Source organism: Pan troglodytes, chromosome 4 (assembly GCF_028858775.2).
Source record: "Pan troglodytes isolate AG18354 chromosome 4, NHGRI_mPanTro3-v2.0_pri, whole genome shotgun sequence".
Taxonomy (NCBI): Eukaryota; Metazoa; Chordata; class Mammalia; order Primates; family Hominidae; genus Pan; species Pan troglodytes.
The window spans coordinates 125630977-125656020 of NC_072402.2; the positions used below are offsets into that span (position 1 = coordinate 125630977).

At 39.7% G+C, this 25044-nt stretch overlaps 1 protein-coding gene across 1 annotated transcript in view; it reads left to right on the top strand.

The window, feature by feature from the left end:
* CCDC192 (coiled-coil domain containing 192) overlaps positions 1–25044 on the top strand; it is a 238705-nt gene that overhangs the window by 160076 nt on the left and 53585 nt on the right. The window contains exon 6 of the mRNA XM_016953726.4: positions 11360–11492. Within this exon, the coding sequence (XP_016809215.1) occupies positions 11360–11492 (133 nt within the window). The remainder of the gene's footprint in view (positions 1–11359; positions 11493–25044) is intronic.

The window sequence follows — 25044 nt, forward strand, 5'->3', positions numbered from 1 at the left end:
CTGGGTCAGGACCATAGCAGGAAACTCACCATTTATCTACATTGGGAAATCCTCAAACTCCTCTTTATTAACAACTGATATGATTATTCCTAAATTTTACATTCTCAGACTCTGGGAAGTTGTGACACCACAAGTCACTAGTGAGAGATGAGGCAAGTGGTTTTAAGCCAAATCCACAAGTTCCCTCCCTACCTGTTATCCGTGCATATCTCCCAGAGATGAGCATGTGTTGATGGAAACAGGCTTAGAGGGCTACCAGATAGGATATTGAGATCTACTTAAAGATCCTTGCTTGGGAGTTCAGCTTCATGTGCTGTCTTTTCTGTGCTAGATTTGTAATGGAATTAGTTAAGACATCTTGCTGGTGAGTAAATTAACAAGATAGTCCTTGAATCCAACAAAACCAAAGAATAATCTGTATGTGATGATTTGTTTTAGAGCAAGGACATTTGTTTAGGCTTGTTAAAATATGCAATATGAAACTTACTAATATCTCCATAGTAAAAGTTCACATCACCACCACACCTTTCCCTCTCTCTCTGTTTACATGCTATTTACAAGTATCAAGTGCTTCTTTTATTGGGTCATGTCTTGGCAACCTAACCTTGCATACCTATAACCCAATTCACTTGCAACATCACACTCTGAAATTAAACTTATGTTCTAAGGACTATTAAAAATAACTATATATAATGGCTGGTCATGGTGGCTCACGCCTGTAACCCCAGCACTTTGGGAGGCCAAGGTGGGCGGATCACGAGGTCAGAAGATTGAGGCCATCCTGGCTAACATGGTGAAACCCCGTCTCTATTAAAAATACAAAAAATTGGCCAGGCGTGGTGGCACGTGCCTGTAGTCCCAGCTACTTGGGAGGCTGAGGCAGGAGAATTGCTTCAACCCGGGAGGCAGAGGTTGCAGTGAGCCGAGATCACGACACTGCACTCCAGCCTGGGCAACAGAGCGAGATGCCGACTCAAATTAAAAAAATAAATAAATAACTATATATAAATCTAAATATTCTTGTCTCTCCACCTATGAAACATGGCTTCATAACATGAACAAAAAGCTTCTCTAAATAGGGGAGAAGGATAAAACAAAAAAAGTAACTAAAATCACAGCTGAAATGTTGAGTATGAGAAATTAAACTTGATTTAGAGTGCAAATACTGCTTGAAGTTCAGACCATTTCCCCAGGTGCTCAACTACTTCCACAGAGCAGGACTGACACCTTTAAGTAAAGAAGTTTTCAGCTGTAGCAGACTATTGCTATTTTTTCCATCACCTTTCAAGGTTTGGGGTGTAGGTTGCCCTAGTGGTCAAGGACAGGAGCTTCAGGAAAGCTGAAGGGAGAGGTTAAGCTAATGATTGTCAGACTGTTAGACTCTAAGGTTTTAACTCAGAAAAACAAGGAGTGATTTTGTTTCAGTATTGGAAACATGGTTTTCTTATCATCAAATGGACAAAGACTACAGAGTCATCCATACTAGATCAGATATCTTCAGTACACATTTATAAAATTGTATGAATGTGGACAGAATTGGGAGGGACTATAAAATATGTTTGCAATGAGACCCCCAAAGTGACCTTGTCTTGTAGGTATCAGGCAAATGAACTTGAAGGTAGTTCAGCTTTGATCACTGGGTTATATCTATCATTGTCAAGATCACATGTTTGTAATTTATTTGCAGATCAACTCCTTTCTTTGCTTTGTGCCTATAGTACCCTGAGGAACTTGGTTTCTCTAAATAAAGAACAGGATAGAATTGTAGTGGCATTTGCTGTCCCCTCTGACCTTTTTTTTATATACCGTGCTCCCTGTGTTACAACAGATAACTGAGAAGAGGAAAATCAAGAACAGAGAGCTTTCAGGGTAGGAATAACAACCAGACTGTTGAACGCTATCTGCGGTTCTAGATAAAAGTAGTTGTTCTCAGCATGTGCAGACCATATAGCAGTTCTGCAGCTCAGCAATGCTACGTGGTTATGAGTACCCCAAGGAAAAAAAATCTCTGCTTCATCAACTTATTCTAACTTCTTAGATTGCCCAGTCAGTTTGATATTCTAGTGAATATTACCTTTCAAGTAAAAGAGTCGAAAAGGAAAACCACATCTTGAGCTAGGAGCCAAGTTTGATGCTTTAATTTTTAGTAATTTCTCCATATGCGTTTAAATGTCCTTAGTCAAATTAACTATCACACATTGCTTCTAATGAAGTCAGTGGAAAATTTTACATTTTCTTAGGAAAAAACTTAGCTTGAGATTCTTGCCTCTACAAAACCATTTTTTGTTTGTTTCCAGACACATACTAGATGAAAGCAATGGAAAAATTAGAGAACTGACTCATTTAATTGCAGCTATATAATATTCAACTTACAGATAATACTGTAAAGTCATGTGCTCACATGATTCATTGCCAAGAATCAATTACTTTCTCAGAAGTTTTACTTATAAAGAATAAAGATTCTAAAGTATTAATATCAGTAACATTATTAACTAATACCATGCAACTCAGCAATTTTCAAAACATTCACCTACATACTCCTTTGCTTTTAACACGGAAAACATGTTTATATGAGATCACGTCCATTTCACATTAAACGTAGACATTTCTTCTATAAATGTCTAAATTAACTCTGCCACAAGAAAGCTGCAGTTTTTAAAAAAATATTGTATTTTATGGGAAAATAATACATATCACAGAAAACCTCCCACTTGGCTGTTTTCTCTAATTTCTCCTGTACAGTGTGTGAAGCTACTTCATGCTGTTATAAGCATCATTTCTCCTCTTATGATAATTTTCCTTTTCTCTACTTTGGTTTCTTTATCTTTTGTAAGTTGTTTTAAGGCCAGCTCTTGTACTTCACTGAACCTGTATCCCATGAAATTTCACTGCCTTCGGGGCAGAGTGGGGTTTGTAAAGGAGAAGAATATTCATTGGGAAAGTTAATTTAATTAGGTTTTCCTTACTACACCAAAAACTCTAAAGGTGAATTAAGTACCTTGGTACTTCAATACCTCAATTTTCCAGTCCTTGAACACATGCCTGTGCTTTCTGATCCCAGATTAGTCACAGATGGCCAATAGCTATTAATTTTCTTCTGGAAGACAGCTTCAGTCAAGTTCAAAGGGAGTGCTGGACACAGAAAAAGCAAAGTATCTGACCGATTATAAAGTTATTGCTCTTCATTATTTTTGTAATCATGTTAGAAGAGCTTAGCAGCACTTTCACTAAGCAGGTATGGGAATTCTTTTCCACCACTTGTAAATTCTATCCTCTCTGGTTTCTGTGCTCTTCTACCCACGTCACTTCTTACAGATGTTTGCCAATGATATTATACCAACAACTGTAGAGGTGGGGCTGAGAAACTGAAATTGCTTCATATATAGCTTTGGCCCTTTGGGCACTTTCTGTCCCCAAGGGGAATTGGACTGGAAAACAGCTTCCTGCCAGGCACTGCTAGGTGTGACAGTGCACTTCTCTGTCTGTTCTCAGGGTGTGATTTGAGATTGTAAGACCAAGGAGATCTTGCTTTACCAGATCTCTTCCTTGGCCTACATTTTCCCTTCGCATGACCTGCTTGAGCTCTCAGTTTTTTCTTTGCTATGCTCAGCTGGTAATATGAAAAATTATTTATTGTATGATAGCTTCTTTCTTTCTCAAAAATCTTGATTATCAACTTCATTGATGTTTACTGGGTAAAAAGATGCAGCAGCATTACCCAAAGAAAAGAACCTGCAAGTAGAACCTCCTTAATCTCAGAAATGGGTTGGAATATGGCATATAGCATAATGCTCTGTGAAAACAGGTTTGCTAGTAGACATTGATCCAGCTTTTTTTTTTTTTTTTTTTTTTTTTTTTCAAGTTAGCGAGGTCTTAGTTGCCTAGACCGTTCTATCAACTTCCTGGACCTTTCTCCCTGTCTATGTATACTACATAAAGGGGCCAGAGCCCAGTCTTCCCTGGCTCTCTGTAAAGGGGGTTTAAGTGAAGGCTGCCTGCCAAAAAGTCCCGCTGCTTCTGATACTGGAACCTTACACTTAAAAAATCTTAGGTCCCACTGCAGATTCCCATGATGTAGCCATCCCATTGCTCTTCAGTTCTTATGGCCAAGGAGCAGCATAATATGGGGTCAGAGAAGGGGGCAATAAGACAAGGAATCAGAAAATCTGGCTCTGAGTTTTGCTTCTTGGAGCTTTATATTAATGAATTTGGTAAATTATTTCATTTTCTCTGTTTCTACTTCTCCATCTTCAAAACGCTGGACAGTTTGTCCTCTAAGAGGGCATCCAATTCTGTGTCATCCAAGATTTGATGATTCCATCTGACTCTAATTCATACTCAGTGGTGAAGTCCATGTCTATAAGACTTCATGGTCAGAGGTTAGACACTGCTTTCCCTTGCTTTAAAATAGATTTATAGAATCTGAAATGCCTTGGCCAGGTGTGATGGCTAATGCCTGTAATCCCTGCACTTGGGGAGGCCATCACTTGAGGTCAGAAGTTCGAAACCAGTCTGGTCAACATGACGAAACCCAGTCTCTACCAAAAAATACAAAAATTAGCTGGGCGTGGCGGTGGGCGCCCATAGTCACAGAGTGAGACTCTGTCAAAAAAAAAAAAAAGAGAGAATCTGAAATGCCGTCTTATCAAAACTCCCCACAATGTAGGACACTGGGTAAGACACTGAGGCATGCACAGCATAGTGATAGAAGGCAAAGTCTGGAGATAGACCGCAGAGATTTAAATTGTGACTCACCATGTCACTTTGGGCAAGATACTTAAAACTTTTCTGTGTCTCAGTATTTGCACCTAAAAATAGGATTTATAATACTTCTCTTTCATTGGCTTGCTACAAAAATGAAATGAGGCCGGGCACGCTGGCTCATGCCTGTAATCGCAGCACTTTGGGAGGCCGAGGCAGGTGGATCATCTGAGGTCAGGAGTTCGAGAGCAGCCTGGCCAACATGGTGAAACCCCATCTCTACTAAAAATACAAAAAATTAGCTGTGCCTGGTGGCACGTGCCTGTAGTCCCAGCTACTTGGGAGGTTGAGGCAGGAGAATCACTTGAACCCGGAAGGTGGAGGTTGCAGTGAGCCGAGATTACACAACTGCATTCCACCCTGGGCAATAAGAGCAAAACTCCATCTCAAAAAAATAAAATAAAATAAGATAAAATAAAATAAGCTAGTACATATAAAGTTCTCAGAATGATGCCTGGCATATTGTAGGTGGCCAATAACTGTTAGCACCTCTCTGGAACACTCCCAGCAATGGCCTGTCTACCACATGCAGGGGAGGGAACAGTGCCATATTTTAGGGCAAAACATTCCAATTTTTGGACAACTCTACTATTAGAAAGTTCTATCTTATCACTGGAATTCATCCCAAGTGTAAGGTTATCCCTTTATCTTGTATTAATTTGAAGTTTCTCTTAAATAAACACTTATACAGGCATCCTGGAAAGCAGAACATCTATTGTCAAATGCCACTTCTGTATCTAATAACTATTTATTTATCCTACAGAGGGAAAAAACTGAGACTTTCCTCCAACTATAGGCAAATTCTTCCCTTATAGTGAGTCAGGTTGTTTGTTGAATTACTGGGATTTCATTTTCTTTTTATTATAAATCCCAAACCTTGGGTTTCAGGAGTAACTAAAATATATTTCTATAGCATTTTGCAACATAAAATAAGATGAGTCGGGACTCAGATGGGAGGGCTACTGCAAAGAACTGAAAGGTGTTAGCTTTGATTTCCAAGATCTGACTCTCTTGGCTATCAAGCACCTACCAGTGGTCATGTGGGGTCAGGCTCTGGGTCAAGGTTAGCGTGAGTCCTAAGGGTTTGTGTATCAACTAGCTCCCCAAAACTTTATCAAGTTAAATAAGAAAAAGCTGCGTCTTGCACTTGTGATTGTTTTTCATTCGAGGCATTTGTAAGAAAGGTTCTTCTGATCCATTCTTTGTCACTTTAGATGACTCAACAGAATGGTCACAATAACAAGAATCAATTCTGGATACTCCAAGGAAAGATACTAAAGGGAAAGAACAATACCTGGCTCAGAGTGCCCTTAGCTGGGTTCATCAAATCTTTCCTTTATTTCCTAGGTTCTCTAAAGATATCTTGGCAACTTATGCAATAAATGCCATCACACTTCACCAGCACACTTCAATGCTAAATTTTTGTAACCAAGCTGTCACATTGCCTTTCTAGGTTACCTTTAAGTAACTTAAAACAAAAACAAAAACAAAAAAAACTAATGGTGCTATTGCTTAGTGCAGACTGAAGTTGTCATTGGAAAGAAAAATCAACATCTGGAAATAAAAAGACCTTGGTTCAAGTCCATTTAGCTGTCTACTCACTATACAACAAGGATTAGGTCCAGCTGAACTCTGGCAGCTCAACTTTCTTGTCTACATAGAGAGATACTAACACGGATGACAGGTTTCATCAATGGGCAGTGGCTGCTGAAAGTGTGACTAAACGATTGTGAATCCAGGGGTGCAACACAGGGTTAAAAAATCCCCAAATCAAAGGCCTGCCATGAACTGAAAAAGAACATACATGACACATATTTGACATCCCTAGACTTTAAAATATTCTCCTGAGGGTATATAAATACGAAACATGTAAAATTGACTTTTAAAGACAAGTTGTATCCAAATTCTATCACTATTTATAAGTTTCATTACTATTATTGATTGGCTATTAGAAGAGAAATGCAAGGAAGAACCTATGTATAGCTTCTGTATTCAAACCAAATTCTCTTTTATGTCTTCAATAGCGAGCATTTTGCTAGTGGGCCACTGAAGACAAAACCCCTTTGTTACACAGGCTCTCTAAGTGAAGGAGGCTGGGATGGACAGAGTAAATTTCAGACAAAGTGGGAGGAAGCTCTGCCCTGGCAGGCCCAAGAGAGAGCTGCCGTGAGGAGCAAGAGGCAGTGCCTTGGAGTGCTCCTCACATCATTACACGCAGGCAGCCACTGACTTTGCCTAGGCACCGGGCCAGCTCTGGCAGGAGATTGAATCAAGGCTATTTGCATGTCTGTTTTCAGAACATTAAGTTTTGTGTACCCATCCAAAGTGAGGAGATCAATGTAATCATGCAGAAAACTTAATTTCTAAAAAAAGAAGAAGAAATGAAACATCTTGCTTTCAATTAAGTATGAATTTTATTTTCTGTAAAGTATGATAACTCCCATTTTATTTTCTGTAACGTTTCAATTCTTCACTAAAACACTAAAGTATACTTAGAGAAAGTGCTTAGAAAAGATACTTTAGTGTTTTAGTGAAGAGTTGAAAATTTCTCTTATGTGTTTTAAGAGTAATGACAAAACCAGAAAGACATAACTACTACACGGCATAGTGTCGGGTAATGTCATTTCTATGTTATGTCCTTGGATCCCCACAGTAGTCCTATGACATGAATCTAAGGCTTAGAAATGTCATGGGCCAGGCAATTGGGTAATTGCCACAGTTTAAAGTATGTGGAAATACCCAGAAATTTTAAACAGTGCTGGCAACTTTGTGTTGACGCTCTTCTATGAATAGCTCCCTGGTTATTTCTAATTCTCATTAACTTGGAATAATGCAAGCCATTCAGCAATATGATACGAATAGATATTTCCTTTTCAAAACATTGCACAAATACATGATTTCCTCCCTCTTTCCACCCGGTAGGAGAAGTAGGAAAAGAGCATGGTAATAGGAATTTACCTCCAAGCTATAAAGCCTTCCTATCCTTTCAGTAATCACCAAAGAGAGTTCCTAGTTACTAAGGAGACCATAATAGACTGCATTAGATTCAAGTATGACATTTGGGTTGCCTGGCTAGTGAACGCCAAACAGCAAGGAAAATATTATTGTTGCTGAAATCATTTGATGTCTATGACTAATAAAAAACATGTTGGCAAATTGAATTGTTTGAAATGCCCAAAGGGCTTGGTTAAAGCTATGAATTAATAGCAAAGAGCAGTTCTTTCTGGAGAAAAGAAAAAAAAAGATGAAGATGTTGAACTATTTTTAAATGTATCTGAGTAATCAAAAGGTCTCAACAGAAATGTTAGACAACCAATCTAAGTCTTTTATCCAATTTTTAATTTAAATTTCATTTTCTCCTCCCTTATAGCTAAATAATAAAGTGATATTTTGGTTCACATTATCCTTGAATTCTAAGGGACGCACAGGCTTTGTTAACCTTCTTATCTAGCTTCTCACAAATACCAGAATTATCTTTAAAGTATACCAACTGTACCAACCCTGGAGGCTTTGAGGGCTGAGATGTCCATTTACTCATGTGCTGTGCCCCTCGGGGAGCTGGAGAAAGCCAGAAGTGGAAAGAGTTGAGGGAAGCCCAACTTCCAGTGACCTCTCAACCCAAGTCCCACAGGTCACCAAGGGCCTGCCTGAAGATGTCCATCCAGTCCCTGCTTGATCTTTCCCAGAGCAGGAGGTCTTTGCCAGGATGCATCCTATCCTGTTCTGGATGCAGCTCTGATTGTGTGGAGGGCTCTTTCTCATGTTGTGCCAACATCTGCCTCCTCATGGTTTCTACCCATTGTTCTTCATGTTATCTTGAGAACAACATTGTTTGACTCAGCTTCCTCTCCTTTTGAATAGTCCCTTAGGTAACTAAAGTCAACTGCATGACTGCCCTGTACGCTGTAATGTCTTCTCCAAACTAAATAGTCTCAATTTCTTTCTCAGATTATAAGGTAAATATACAAATATATAATAGTAAGAAGAGACAGAACATATAATCACCATAAAAGACAGACAGCAAAGTGGTCTGGTAATTGAATTTTTTTTTAAAAAGAGTTAAAATTTGTACCTAGAAAGGTGAAATTCTTAACTGATATTGAGAACCCCTGTGTCTGTCCACTGAGTTCCTGCATTCTATCCATCAAATTATTCCATCAAAATGAAAATGTAGCTTGGTAAGACTTTTTCTTAGTGACAGACACCATGCCAGCTCCTAGTGACTGTTCATTAATTCTCACCTCACTGCATTTATTTTTTCTTGTGTTTATTTACTGTCAATGCATACTTTGAGAAAAGTTTCTGAAAAAATACATATCTGCATATGAATAGTTGTGACATGATTTGAGAATTTGAATACCATTTATTAAGAATTAAGGGAGGGGCAATGTAAGGAAGATAAATCTTCAGTTCTTTCTCCCCCTAATATCTTATAATGAAAAATTGCAAACATACAAAAAAGTTGAAATAATTATATAGTAAACACCCATATAACTCAAAAACTAGATTCTACAGTGAATATTTTACTATCTTCAGTTTAACACGTATCTATTGTTTCTCTATCAAACTGTCTTATTTATGCATTTCAGTGCAACTTGCTCTCATCAGCACACCTAGTCCTTAACATTTCAGCACACATATCATTGTTAGTTCTTTTTGGACACTTTCTAGCACTCCCTTCACAATCTCTCTTGCCTCATTTTCCCTCATTCTCTCCACTTTCTCAATTTTCATTTCTGTGCCCTTCCTCCTACTCTATATCTCCAAAGTTCTAAATTGTAAAAAGAAAGTGTAGAAATTTGAGCATGGAACAGTATTGAAGTGGAAAAGGTCAATGGTGACCATCCAGGACCTCACAAGGTGCTGTCACCACAGGCCTGGGATAGATGAGATCCTCATGAACAAGTTGACCCAAACCAACTCACAAGAGACAGAGGTATATATTAAAATGCCAACTTAATAATTGAAAAACACAGCTGTCCAGCTGTCAAATACCCAGACATATTTCTTGGTCAGCTTGGTCTCTCCTGAATTAATCTACATGACAGGCCAAATTATGAAGGCTTTTAGTGAATGGAGGCTCAGAAGAAGGGAATTCATTAGAAGGTCTTCATGATTTGGAGGCAGAGACTATCAGCCTTCATGTTTCAACAGCTGGCCAGCATCGTGTCTGACACCCAGAGGATGCATTCTAATAATTAGTGCCACCTCTTTACAAGTACTGCCATGAAAACCAGGCCTCTGTGTTGTGGCTCACGGTACCTCTCACCTGGATTGTGCTGGCTGAACCCTGCCTAATTCTACCCTCTAACTCCCCTTAAAGAAGTTCCATGACTACCATTCTCCTTCGAGTAACACATTTCTTTTAGCCATGTTCATGCCATTAACTAAGCTTTAGTGAAGTCCTGATCTTGCTGTTTGGGGTCTAGAAGATAACCTGATCTGGGTGACCTCCCAAAGGTTTAGATCTCATAAATCATCCAGATGATGTATGTAGTTGTGCTGGCAACAAAGCAAAAAGTGAAATGAGGGGTCTTTGAAATGAGAGGCCTGTTTCTATTTAAGACCATTTTTGATAAATTGATTTTACTGGTGTTACTCTCAAAGAGCAGAGTGGTTCCCTACTGCCTGAGTATAGTGCCTTCAGAGGCCAGGGAAGAATATGATCTTACCTAGTGAGCAAAAACCATCCCTTCCCTATCTCAAGATTTATGTCTGATAAGAAATGTTAGTAGATTATTTTCCCGGCTTCCTAATTACCAGCCCACAAAGACTTGGCAAGGTGGAAAGGTAGCTGTACAAAAGCAACACGAAAGCACAAATGCAACACCTTTCACAACAGACAGCTTCTCCAAAGTTGCAGATAAATCCAATTTTAATGAATCAAATCTACTCTGAAACCCTAAAAGGAACTTTCGAGTCATGAAGTCTTGAGGTGAATCCTTTGATTATGTAATAAGTTCCTAATGCAGTTCTCCCAAAGATTTCGATCTCATAAATCAAATTATTTTAGAGTAAGGCATTCCTGTTCATTACTGCTTAAAAACCATTCTTATGCTTGACCCTTTCTTACCTTGACACTTTCCCCATATGGATCCCATACTAAATATCAGAAAACACCAGCATTTGGTGGACGTATCACACTTTAGAGTGTATTTGAAAGCAAACCATTATAGTGTTGAGGGGGAAATGACTTAGAATCAAGGCTCTATTTCACATGAGTCTACTTACAGATGGGAAAAAAATCTGATACTAGTAGGCATTAGTACCTCGGTGGCAAATGCCAACTGGCAAGTAGAGTTCTTCTAATTGCCTCTATTATAAGCAACAGGGTTCTGACCCAGATAAAAACTCTTCAACAGTGTAAAAGATACTATGATGAAGAGAGTGGGCTTTTTTTTGTTGAGGGTTCAAACGCTCTGACAGGAGCACATACACTGTTTCACAAACCTCAAACAGGACTCAATCTAGATAAACAGGGAGTGTTTCATCTAAGCAGGCTTCAAAGGCAGTGTTTGTTCAGACATCATTCATTCCTTTTATTTCTTTGATGCGTCTGTCCCTAGTGATGGAAACTCTTTCTTATTTTTTTTTTAAGAAACTAAAGCATGAAAAGAAAGTGAAAAAACTACAGACTGATTTGGCAACAGCTAAGCAAGAGGCTGCCATCACACTTCTGGAACTCAATGAGAAGATAAAGACTCTATATGAAGGAAAGCCAGCCCCTAGAGGTCAGTATTACCACGTGACAGATCCACACTGGCCCATCAGCTGGGTGATGTATGTAGTTGTATTGGCAACGAAGCAAAAAAAACGAGGCTACAGGCCTGGTCTGACCTCTATTGGTGTGGCACCAATAGAGACAGCACATGAACTACTAACTCCAGGCTGGATTCACTTTCACCTTGAGAGGGGCAGGGAATGAATAAGCGGTTTGCTCGTTAAGGGAAAGTCTGTGAGGCTGAAGAGCTAGACTGAAATAGATCTGAGAAGTGTCACTGCACAAGCTGGGTGGTAGCAGGGGGAGGGCAGGGTGTAAGAAGGAAGGCAGGTGCCTGCAGGGACTGAGCTCTGGAGTGAGACAGAGCTGTCCGAAAGCACAGGCTGACAGACTAGGGCACGGGGAAGAGAACAGAATTTTTTTTTTTTTTTTTTTTTTTACCAATAGGCAAATGAACCAGAAACAAGCAGAGAAGGCTGGCTGGAGATGAAATCTGGGTAGTTCAGAAAATTGTTAATAGCCACATTGGTTCTGACTTTTTAAAAAAAGACTTCTCCAGCTAACAAATTATAAACACACCATTAGGCAACAAACAAGCAAACAACAAACAAAAAAACCCCAAATCTCAGACTGTTACTTTAGCAAGAATACTAGTTAACAATTAATACAGTACTATGGGTCAGGTATTTTGCTAAGCATTCCATGTCTATTTAATTCTAAGAATAACCTCTAAGGTAAGTACAGTTAAGAATTCCGTAAGAATAAGCAGAGGCTTAGAGATGTGCATTACCTTGCCACTGCACAAGCAACACTTGGAGAGTCAGCCTCTAGAGCAGCCGCTGACCATACCCTAGTGTGCCTTTCCCAGCTTTGGGAGACTCAGGGCATTCCCTCTGCTATGTCACAGTAATATCAAACTTCACTCCTGCCTGGTGAATCTCTTGCAAAGCTGTGGTTCCTGGGAAAAATGTCTTCCTTTGATGTGTGCCACTCTTGCAAAGCCAGGAACATGCCATCGTTCTTACTCTGGCTTTCTTTATTACTCATGAGTAATTGTGGAAAAAGAGGAGCAATGCAGAATCAAATGGAGGAGGAGGAAGCAGGCGATGTGGTAGTTTCAGAAAGGGAGACACTCCCAGCACCTGACTACATGGTAAAGCTTTTCATGTGAATTTGATTTTCATTTTCAATTTCATATAGTGCTTTCCCAGGATTCAAATGCCATGTAACATTGTGAACTTGAAACACAGTTTTTTCTTTCAATAAAACAACATAAAGGCAGTTTGTAAATTTGCTTTTACCACCAAGAAACCTAAAAGAATAAAATCCGTCAGGAATATTATCCATTTAAAAGTCCTTATTCTGAGGCATTAGCCAGATTTTCCACTGGTTTCATTAGAAGAAACTGACAATGATTGTAGAGCACATTGGAGAAAGTTCCCCAGCTCGCTTAAGAGAAGCTTTCAACTTTTCAATTGCGTTTTAAACCCGGTGCAAAAAAATGTATATATAATCGCAAGGTCTCTAATTCTTATTAGTTTCATTTTTTTCAATATTATTTACTGTATAATGACAATTTTGTTTCTTGGATATTTTGATAGGGCAAAATTTAAATAATACTGAGGGACTAGAACTCTAATGGCTTGGGATAGGGAAGAAAACATTAAATCTTACCCTTTTTTTGCCCATTATTCTCTTTATTTTTGTGGGTTTTTTTTTTAAACTACCTGTATAGAAAAACATGGGTATTTATGAACAGATGCAAATTTAAAATTTAAATGAAGCCAGTCATTGTAAGATCCATTATGGATCAAAACAGTGATTTTCTTTTGGAGCTACATGTTGCTTCTCTTATTTGGTGAGGAAACTAAGTCAGCCGACTGACATGTAGCACTAAAATCCTAAATCAAATATTTGCACATTCTTGCTCTTCCACAGGCCCCTTGCAGCCTCACCCACATTCAATAGTCCGGGAGATTGTCAAGGCCATTGTTGTCCCAGAATAATATTAACTGGCATTCTCAGAAATCTTTGTCACCATGGCCTCTGAATTCACTTCAGAATAAATTGTGAAAAGATGTCCAGTAACTTTAATACACAATGACCCCTATTTAATCACAGGACAATGAAGGCTGGCCCACCCCCCCACACACACACATTTCTGGACCTAGAACACCACCACTCCCCTGATTATCTTGTAAAATGTTTGTTTTGGGTTCTCAGACCTCTGTTTGCAAATGAAAGATGCTCCAGTCATAACAGCTTAAGGAGAAAGGGTGATTTACCAGCACATGTAAACAAACCAAGAGAGAGCATTGCACTAGCCTTAGAGTAAGGTGGATTCCAGTCTAAGTACCATCAGGAAACTCTGTGTCACTCATCTCCGCTTCTCTCTAAAGATGGATTCCAGTCTAAAGTACCATCAGGAAACGGTGTCACTCATCTCTGCTTCTCTCTGCATTGAGACTTGATTCTCTCAGGCTAGATTTCAGAAGAGAATGGAAATATGGCCACAAGCAGCTATGGGCTGCCCTCCTTATCATATAATCTCCAGGGAAGAAAGAAAGCATTTTTCTACTAGCTCTAGTTGGAAAGTGCAAGAAAGAACTCAGTCCTAGCTTAGGTTGGGTACCCATCTGTGGATATGAACCAATCTTTGTGGCCAGGGCTGAGGAAATAAGGTTGAACAAACTGTGGTCATGTCCCCACCACTGGGTGGCAGGGTAGAGGGAGTAAATGTGGGGAAGGAGAATGCTCCAGCTGGCAGCTCCTACGAAAAGCACAGAGCTGGATTAGGAGAAATCCACTTTCTTAAAGGAATATCTCACTACTGGAAAGGAGTGATAGGCAAAACCAATATCTCCTAGCCAGGCGTGGTGATGCATCCCTGTAATCCCAGCTACTTGGGAGGCTGAGGCATGAGAATTGCTTGAACCTGGGAGGCAGAGGTTGCAGTGAGCTGAGATCATGCCACTGCACTCCAGTCTTGGTGAAAGAGCAAGACTCTGTCTCAAAAAATAAAATGAAAATAAATTTAAAAAAAACCAAAACATCTCCAATACACCTTCAGCTGGTGGTCCAGTTAAAATATAGTATAGGCCAGGCACGGTGGCTCACACCTGTAATCCCAGCACTTTGGGAGGCAGAGGTGGATGGATTGCCTGAGATCAGGAGTTCGAGACCAGCCTGGCTAACATGGGGAAACCCCATCTCTACTAAAAATACAAAAATTAGCTGGATATGTTGGTGGGCACCTGTAATCCCAGCTACTCCAGAGGCTGAGGCAGGAGAATCGCTTGAACCTAGGAGGCAGAGGTTGCAGTGAGCCGAGATTGCACCACTGCACTCCAGCCTGGGTGACAGAGTGAGATTCGATCTCAAAAAATAAAATAAAATATAGATACATACATACAGTGTAATACTTAATGAGCAACCCATACCATGGGTATTTGTACTTTAAAAGTCGATTCTTCTCAATGAACAAAAGACCTTCATGATCTAAGAAATAAATCTCCAGTGGTATAATTTCAGACCCCATAATAAATATTTCAGACCCCATAATAAATAGAGAGTGAACCACTTTGGAAAAGGAGTCCCCTTCTAGCCTTCAGTAAGTGATACATGGTCACCTACTCCAAAGGCTTGCTTTGTTGTAACAATTATATGGCAAGAAGGGAAAAAAAGTGTTGATTCTAAGTGACATTTGTTACCTAGGTTAATATTCAGCTATTTCTCTGTTATAGTTACAAACTGATGCTTACAGTTCTAACAAGCAGATTAATGAAATGTTTCCAAATAAATTAGAACTCCTTTTTACCTCTGTGTGATTTTTCCTTGCTTGGTTCATTTTCTAAGCAGTCTATAGGTCATTCAGGTCTGCCATTCAGGTCTTCTGATCAGAGGGATCAGAGGGATGTTCCAAAATATTAGGAATATTTTTAGGCATATTCATATTCAAATTAATGAAACAGTGTGCTACCAAACTTCTTTCTTTTTAAAACCATAAACACAGTAAACTATTTCATTGGCAGTGTGCTTAAATTACCTCCAAGGAAATAAACGATTTAAGTCGATGGAAAGTTCAGCTGAAAAGAAAAGCCCCTTTATTACAAAACTGGCACAGCAGGAAACTTACTTACAGCCTGAGTGTTGTTTGTTGATTTTACTTTGTTCAAATAATCACAACCCAAGGCGGATTCCTTCCATCATTTCCACACCTGAAATGCTTACAGCTCTATTTAGCAGAACTCAGTAAAACACCTATTGTATCCCTTCAAAGCTTGAGTCCACCTTTTGGTACACTTCAGTATGCAGGAACCTAAGGTTAAATTTTAAAACAATCCTTGTGACCGGTTGTGATGGCTCACACCTGTAATCCCAGCACTTTGGGAGGCCGAGGCGGGCAGATCATCTGAGGTCAGGAGTTCAAGACCAGCCTGGCCAACATGGTGAAACCCCATCTCTACTAAAAATACAAAAATTAGCCAGGTGTGGTGGTGGGCGCCTGTAATCCCAGCTACTTGGGAGGCTGAGGCAGGAGAATTGCTTGAACCTGGGAGGTGGAGTTTGCAGTGAGCCAAGACAGCACTATTGCACTCCAGCCTGGATGACAAGAGAGAAATTCCATCTATCACACACACACACACAAAAACAACAACCATCCTTGTTTCCTTTGGCTTAAAAGGACAGTTACTTTGCAAAAGACCTTATTGACTGTGTCCTATTGTTGCTGCATGAGTATTTACTTGATCTGATGAAAATGCCTGCCTTTGACCAGAATATCAGGAACTTAGTTTATAGATTTCAAGCTAGCATACTTAAGGGAATGCATCCTTCTGAACTTTTTTCTTTTAGTTTCTTTTTTTATTCCTCTCTTAACACACACAGCTACCAAATAAGGGGTCTAGCCTACACATGCATGTCCCCATTATCCCAATGAAAGTCCTGGCAACTCTAAAGTTATCTCTTTGTTTTACTCCCATTAAGGAGGTACTCCCCAGGTAGTGCTGGTACATTCCAGGGTAGACTTATCCAAGACTCAATGTCTGAATCGAGCCAGCTACACTTTTGAGGGGAAGCCTGTAATAGGATTGACATTTTAGTGATTTTTCAGTGACACATAACTTTTTAAACACTAGACAACTTATCCCATTTATTTTAAGTATCAAACTATTGCTGTCCTACATTCTTGAGAAAGTCCGGAAATATATTTCTTTGCCAACACCCCAGAGCCAATTCTCATTAATATTTTAAAGTGTATCTTTTATCATGATGCCCACCCCTAGGCACTCAGCTCAAACCTCTCTCTTGCAATATTCTTTTTACCTCTCCACCTGCGAAATTCCTCAGGATCAAAGTTCCTATGGCAACTAGGTGTTAGGAAAAGAGGGATTTGGAGGTGATAAAAATGTTCTGGAATTAGATATAGCAATAGTTGCACGGTATTTTTAATATAGTAAAGCCATTGAACTGTACACTTTAAAACGGTTAATGTGGTGAATTTTATGTTATGTGAACTTTATCTCCATTAGAAAATAAAAAAAAAAAAAACAGTGATTAAAGCAATCCTCACTAACACTGACTAACAACCCTGTCAAGTGTAAGTGTATTTTAAAGAAAGTGCGTTGGGCCTAAATAAAATCTTGAGTTGGCAGCATTCCAAGCATTTAGAGAGAGGTCACGTTAATATTTATTGGAATAAGACTAGGCGTGAATAGTTGTCCACTTGGGTGTAGGTCTGTTGAACAATGTCACCTTTTCCTCTTCTAATTTCTCCCAGCCTAGCTCTTTCAAAGCTGTTATTCCCCAGACTAGCAACCAATTATTTGACCAAGAGTTCTACAGGTAACCTTCTTTCACCACTGAAAACAGATATTTGTTTTACCAGTCTACCTAGGGTTTTCTAAGAAAGTAACTAGTCTGGTCTTGGAATTTCACTGTTTGAGATGCTGGGACTTCGTCAAAAACCACTGCTCACCATCATCAGACTTTATGGAGCTCAGGTTGATATGTAGTCAAAAGCACAGTGTTTTTGCACTCTCTGCTCCCTACTCTCTACTACGTCCAAGGGTGCTATTGCCTTGAGAGAAAATGACAAGAACTTATGAAAACAAAAGGCAGAGATGTCTCCCCCACAGGAATCATTATCCTACCATTTGCAGGAAGGAATTTACTTTTACAGCACTACCACTGAACTTTCAGATACAGAAGCTATACCAAGATGGGATATTTTACATTTAGACCAATACACACCAGCAATTAACAGTGGGAAAAAATAAGAGAGCATAGGAGTGATCAGTTAAAGGTGTACTTTCTAAATATGATAAATTCCTAAGGAGTTTTGATATTTGCCTCATAGAAATAGCTCATATTTAACTAAAAAGTTAAATGTTAAAAAATCTATAGGTCTCATTCAGAGATTGCCTGTTAGTTATCTCTTCCTTTGTCCACTGGAAGTATTTTCCTGAAATAGAGCCACTATATCCCTAAACCAAAATCTTCTTCCTGATTTCAGAACTTCCCACAAGGATAAGCATCCGTTTCAGGAGTCCCTGCAGAGCTTAGAGATTTATTGCACAGAAGATCCCAGGAAATGTTACTTCTTCCAGCTGAAGGCTGTGGCCTAATTCAATATGTACAAATTTAGTGTGATTGTCATTTTCAAAATGTCATTTTAGAGACCTATAGGCTTAAATAGCACTGACGTAAAAACTAAGCATTGATCAGGACTTTGTTGGTTGCAAGTGACAGAAACCAAAATGAAACTAGTTGAAGCAGGAAAGGGATGTATGAGCCGCTCAGGCTGGTAAGGAGGCTGAACCGCGGGCTTTCTAGACTCCTCCCATGGCCCCTCCTTGCCTATTGACCCCACGTGGACTACTGCAGGCACAGAAAGGGAAAGGGTCCCTTGGCTGTCCAGGCTTAACAGTCTATAGTGAACATTTGTTGTTTCTACTCAGAACCACTTCCCCCTTCTTTCAGTAACAGAGGCATGATTTCTGTTACTGAAAGAAGAGGCTGAGGCAGGAGGATCACAAGGTCAGGAGATCCAGACCATCCTAGCTAACACGGTGAAACCCCGCCTCTACTAAAAATACAAAAAATTAGCCAGGCGTGGTGGCAGGCGCCTGTAGTCCCAGCTACTCGGGAGGCTGAGGCAGAAGAATGGCGTGAACCCGGGAGGCGGAGCTTGCAGTGAGGCGAGATTGCGCCACTGCACTCCAGCCTGGGCGACAGGGCAAGACTCCGTCTCAAAAAAAAAAAAAAAAAAAAAAGAAGAGGGAAGAGACTGCATCTCAAAAAAAAAAAAAAAAAATACAGAAAGCTATCTTATATCATTACCATATATTCTTTTTTTTCCTTAGGTAGTTAGCACTGGCTTATGGTACTTGCAATCAAGGAACATTAATTCACACCCAACTCCAGGTAACAGAGCTTCCTTCTCACAGTCTACAAGGAAATCTCAGAGAAGGAATTTGATTTCCCTGCTCATATCCTTTCTAACTCCTTAGATCAATTACTGCGGCCAAGGCAATGGGATATTATCCTGGACCACACCTGAGTCATGTGCCAGAGGTGAAGGGCTAGGGAGTGTTATCAGATAAAAGAAGATGGGGAAGCTTTCTGGATAGAAGACAAACTACACCTCTCACTGTGCCTTCTAACCTGTTTTAGTTAAACTTTATAAACTTGGAGAAGACAACCATCCACTGTTTTAGCTTGTCAGGAAAGTACAAAATTTCTCTTCTTTTTTCTCCCTATCATTTTTACGCTACTTATTTAGGTCCTTCCTTTGCGAGAGGTCTGGAAATCTATTTATTTTGTAATTAACAAAGGGCAAAAAGATCTACCCTGAAATTTTTGGTTGGGGTCCAGTGTTTTCTAACTACACCAGCTGTGGGAATTCAATGATGTCAAGGTCCCCTCCCTCCTTTGTTTATAAGACTAATTTTGGAATTATACCATTATCAGGAAATGGTGTTCCCTTCCTTCTGTCCATTCCTTAGGAATGGTACTTTTTGTTTGTTTGTTTAAAAAAAAAAAAAAGTCTTCTTGCCTCTGTATCCAGAGAGGTTGGATGAAGGGCAAGCACCAGCTAAATGTCAGACAAAGCACAAGGGAATTGGAGCTTGATCAATTTCAAAGGTTTTGTTCTTAGCTACAGAGACTGCGCTGATTACCTGAAGGGCATGTACTGCTTGGGAATGCTGCTAAATAGCTCAGACTGGAGCTGGGGAGGAAGATACTTCCTTCCAGTATATTTGCAGAACAGTCTTGGGCACTCCTTTGTCAAACATCAGCAGATGGACATCAATTTGTCAACATAAGCTGAATTGGAGGCTTTGGGGTTGCAAACAACTGGCAGCCAGCTGTCAGTAGTGGAGCAGCTGTCCCTGGTATAAACCACTTGTTGACAAAGCAGAAAAAGTGAATGGTATTCTCTCCTGTAGCTCCCCAGAAACCTCACTATTATTTTATTTAGTAACTCAGTGTTTCCTGATAGGAGGTTAGGATAGAGATTAGCTACATTGGTCATATGAATACATTTGGAGGAAATAGTAGATACTTCTAGGGAGCTTGAGCTTATCAAATCAAATTTAGAAAGGATGCACAAAACCAAATCCTGCTGGACAAGCAGGAGACTTCTGTATGAAGGCACAGGATTTATTTCTGGCCAGTGGGATAATGTTATATGTATCTAATATGTATGTTAGACATATACCTCTGTGCATTATGGTAATCTATGTGTATATGGTAATTTACTATGGTATTCTAAAGATACACTGGCTTGGACCAGATTACCCTACTGTGCCTCTAAATTCCTCAATTAAATAAAGCCATAATTTGATATTTGCCAAAGAACATATGACTAAAAAGAAGAAATGTAAGAGGAACAGCATTCATTGCTCCTTAGTTGCCTCGTATGCAGCTGGATCCCAGAAAAAGTGTATTATTAACTCAGGCAAGCATAAGAAACAGGTCTGGCAAGACTGAAAATGTTACTGCTCTTCTGCACATGCTTTTCTTAATCTCAGAAACTGTGGCTGTAAATGTCCCCGACTCCCCAGTTTTCCACTAAGACCTGGAAGTCCTGCCATGCCAAGCTATCATCTGAATCTGGGCACACCGATAGAGCATCTGCTCCATAAAGATGGTCAAGACATTTTCCAGGGGCTACTTTTTTCCCTGGCTTTCCTGGTACATAAGGAAGGAGCCCCATTCCTATTCTAGAGAACTTTGAATAGAACTTGGCAAACAAAGGAAGGAGGAGCCCTCAGTCACAGACTGAACTTGTATTATTATACAGTTGACCCTTGAACAACATAGGTTTGAATTGTGCTGGTCCACTTATACCCAGATTTCCTTCTGCCTCTGCCACCCCTGAGATGACAAGACCACCCCTCCTCTTCCTTGTCCTCCTCAGATGCTGAGGATGAAGATCTTGGATCCATTTATCTACTTAATGGATACTAAATATGTTTTCTCTTCCTTATGATTTTCTGAATAACATTTTCTTTTCTCTAGATGACTGTGTTATAAGAATACAGTATATGATACATATAACACATAAAATTTGTGTTAACCAGCTGTTTATGTTATCAGTAAAGCTTCTAGTCAACAGCAGGCTATTAGTAGTTCAGTTCAGTTTTGGGGGTGTCAAAAGTTGTATGTGAATTTTTAACTGTGCAGGAGGTCAGCAACCTTAACCCCTGTGTTGTTCAAGGGTCAACTGTAAATTGATTGATTGTAACTCAAAAAGGTAGATTGCTGAGGCCAAGGAAATGAAAGGATGCAAAGAGAGATGGCAAGAGAAATAGATGTATGCTTCAGGAATGAAAGAAAACAAGAATTGTTACCAGTCCTCAAAGGCAGAACAAGTACTTACAAGACAGATCAAGGGGATAAAACTTAGCTCTATAGAATCTCTATGTTATAATCTATATTATCTTAACTCTTAAAAAGGCTGGGTGTGGTGGCTCACACCTGTAATCCCAGCACTTTGGGAGGCCAAGGCAGGCTGATCACTTGAGGTAGGGAGTTTGAGACCAGCCTGGCCAACAGGGGGAAACCCTGTCTCTACCAAAAAATACAAAATTTAACTGGGTGTGGTGGTGCATGCCTGTAATCCCAGCTACTCTGGAGGCTGAGGCATGAGGATCACTTGAACCCGGGAGGCAGAGGTTGCAGTGAGCCGAGATCGCGCCACTGCACTCCAGCCTGGGTAACAGAGAGAGGCTCCGTCTCAAAAAAAAAAAAAAAAAAAAAAAAAAAAAAATCCCCAAATGTATAAGGCAATAGGATGGCAAAATTCTTTATCACACTAGGCTGTCTATAATAGGATTCTGACTTCAGGGAAATGTGTCATGCTCTAAGTTGACTCACAATACATCAACCTGTTTGAAAAACGATGCCTTCCAGTCCCTTTATCCCAGCTGACCAGAACAATTTTGATGGCTCTTCAGAGTAAATAGGTTTTTGTAACTTTGGATGAGTGCCAAAACCTCTGGAAAATTTCTGACAATATGTAGTTAATTTTTATTTCATTTTTGTAAGGTTTTGCCACAATCAGACATTATTCATTTTCATTTTAAATTATGTGTAACATTAATTAATTCATAATTTTTATTTACTATTTTTTTTTTTTTTTTAGACAGAGTTTTGCTCTGTCACCCAGGCTGGAGTGCAGTGGCATGATCTCGGCTCACTGCAAGCTCCACCTCCTGGGTTCATGCCATTCTCCTGCCTCAGTCTCCCAAGTAGCTGGGACTACAGGTGCCCGCCGCCATGCCCGGCTAATTTTTTGTATATTTAGTAGAGACAGGGTTTCACCATGTTGGCCAGGATGGTCTTGATCTCTTGACCTCGTGATCCACCCGCCTCGGCCTCCCAAAGTGTTGGGATTACAGGCGCGAGCCACCGCACCCAGCCTTATTCACTATTTTTTAAAGATTAACAAGCTTTCAACATGAGAACTCCTTTAAAATACATATTTTTAATTTTCAATTTTTAATATCTTATATATGTATTGTGATCGTATTGTTAGATCTAAAAGTCAGGACAGCCGGGTGCAGTGGCTCCCGCCTGTAATCCCAGCACGTTGGGAGGCCAAGGTACATAGATCACTTGAAGTCAGGAGTTCGAGACCAGCCTGGCCAACATGGTGAAACCCCGCCTCTACTAAAAATACAAAAATTAGCCAGGCATGGTGGTTGGTGCCTGTAGTCCCAGCTACTCGGGAGGCTGAGGCAGGAGAATCACTTGAACCTGGGAGGCAGTGGTTGCAGTGAGCCGAGATCGCGCCACTGCACTCCAGCCTTGACAACAAAGTGAGACTCTGGCTCAAAAAAAAAAAAAAAAAAAAAAAGTTAGGACATCTCTTGACATAAATTCTGACATATAAATTTACATTCATACTCAAAGATATTTGAAATCAGGACCATGCTCCTGAATACTAGATCTAGTATCACTATACTTCTAATTCAAATAGGATTGCAGGAGAAAATGGAAATGCCACGTTTATTTAACTGTTCTCATTTATGGATGTTAACCACTAAGTGTCACATAGTCATAGAAGCAAAAGTTAGAATTGAACATACTAATTTTTAATAGAATGTACGTAACTCCACAAATCTAAGAGATTGTCAAAGAAATTGAGGGAAATACACAGCTGACTACTCTGAATGTGAGAATCAGTGCTTAGTTTTATTAATTGTAGCAGAAGAAGACAGTATTTAAACCAGACCTTATATAATCCATCTATCTTGATGCTATAAACAAAATTTCCAGATACAAGGGGCTAATCTTTTCTTTTTCATAGCCATAACTTTTCCTTGTAAGTCCCAAGAGAGAGTCAATAATTGAATTTCAGAAAAGATGACCTTCTTTTGAGGTTGTTTTTGATCTGAAGCCAAAGGGAGGTAATTTATTTAGCAGAAGCTGTGGGTTCTAAACAAAGATACGTATGTGGAAATAATGGCAAACAAAATAAAGTACCTTAATTTATTCATCAATAAAGCAGTATCAAGATGCTAAGAATTCACATCAGAATAAATGCTCATGGGAATGGAAACTGGTTTGAGGTTTTCTTTTTTCCTTTTTCATGAGCACATGCTGCTGAATGCTTTTACTTCTATTATATAAAAAAGCTTTCATCCTTTGAAAACATTCCTGAAGAAAACTGATAGATCTACAAGTCTTCTGTTGCCTCAATTATATCAGCTTTCCTTTTGGTTAATTTAATCTAAGGCAATAAATAAGTAAATACTCTTATCCCTTTTAAATGACTGATTTCTCATGCATATTTCTTTTTTTTTCCTTTCCTTTTCTTTTTTTTTTTTTTTTTTTTTGAGACAGAGTCTTGCTTGCACTGTCCCCAGGCTGGAGTGCAGTGGCACCATCTCGGCTCACTGCAACCTCTGCCTGCCAGGTTCAAGCAATTCTCCTGCCTCAGCTTCCCCAGTAGCTGGGCTTACAGGAGCTCGCCACCACGCCCTGCTAATTTTTGAATTTTTAGTAGAGACAGGGTTTCACCATGTTGGCCAGGCTTGTCTCCAACTCCTGACCTCAAGTGATCTGCCCACCTTGGCCTCCCAAAATGCTACGATTACAAGTGTGACCCACCACGCCGGGCCCACATGTCTATTTCTGTCTTGGTTAAATTTTATTTATATTATTCCTGGATTTATTACATGCATCCATTATAGTAAACACTCTTTTAAAATTAAGTGCTTATGAAAATTAAGCAAGAGTGAAAAAAATCTTGATTGAACTTCGAATCAAGGAAGGGGAAAACAAAATAAATCAATATACTAAAGAATTAAAATCCACATGAAATAAGCAAAATCCAAAGCTAACTGAAATGTAAGGCCGGTGGCAGTGGCTCACCCCTGTAATCCCCGCACTTTGGGAGACCGAGGTGGGCAGATCACCTGAGGCCAGGAGCTCGAGACCAGCCTGACGAACATGGTGAAACCCCATCTCTACTAAAAATACAAAATTAGCTGGGCATGGGGGTGCGTGCCTGTAATCCCATCTACTTGGGAGGCTGAGGCAAGTGGAGGTTGCAGTGAGCTGAGATCGTGCCATTGCACTACAGCCTGAGTAACAAGAGTGAAACTCTGTCTCAAAGAAAAAAAAAAAAATAGGAAATGTGATAGTAGTAGCTCCAGCCATTATGCAACTACAGGGAATTCTCCCTCAAGGCATCACTCTGCTCCATACCTGCAGGAGTCACATTATTTCCTCTTTCTAGATTGTCCTAACCCTTACTCCCACCTCATCTGCTCTGTCTTCAGAAGTCTTTTGTGACTGTCTCCATCACCACTACCACCTCCCACCCTTTTCCTGGCCTTCTCATGAGTTATATACCCATAAACCTGTGCATATGACAATCAGAATATCTATTATAGATATCTCTTTGCTCTGCTTTTCATTTTTTATCAATGTACTGTAGGTTTCTTGAAGAGAAACAAAGATGATGTCTTATTTCTCTTTGTATTCATGGCCTATCGCAGTGCCTGATGCTTGGTAGTCATAAGATGTTGGATAGATGGATATTGAAT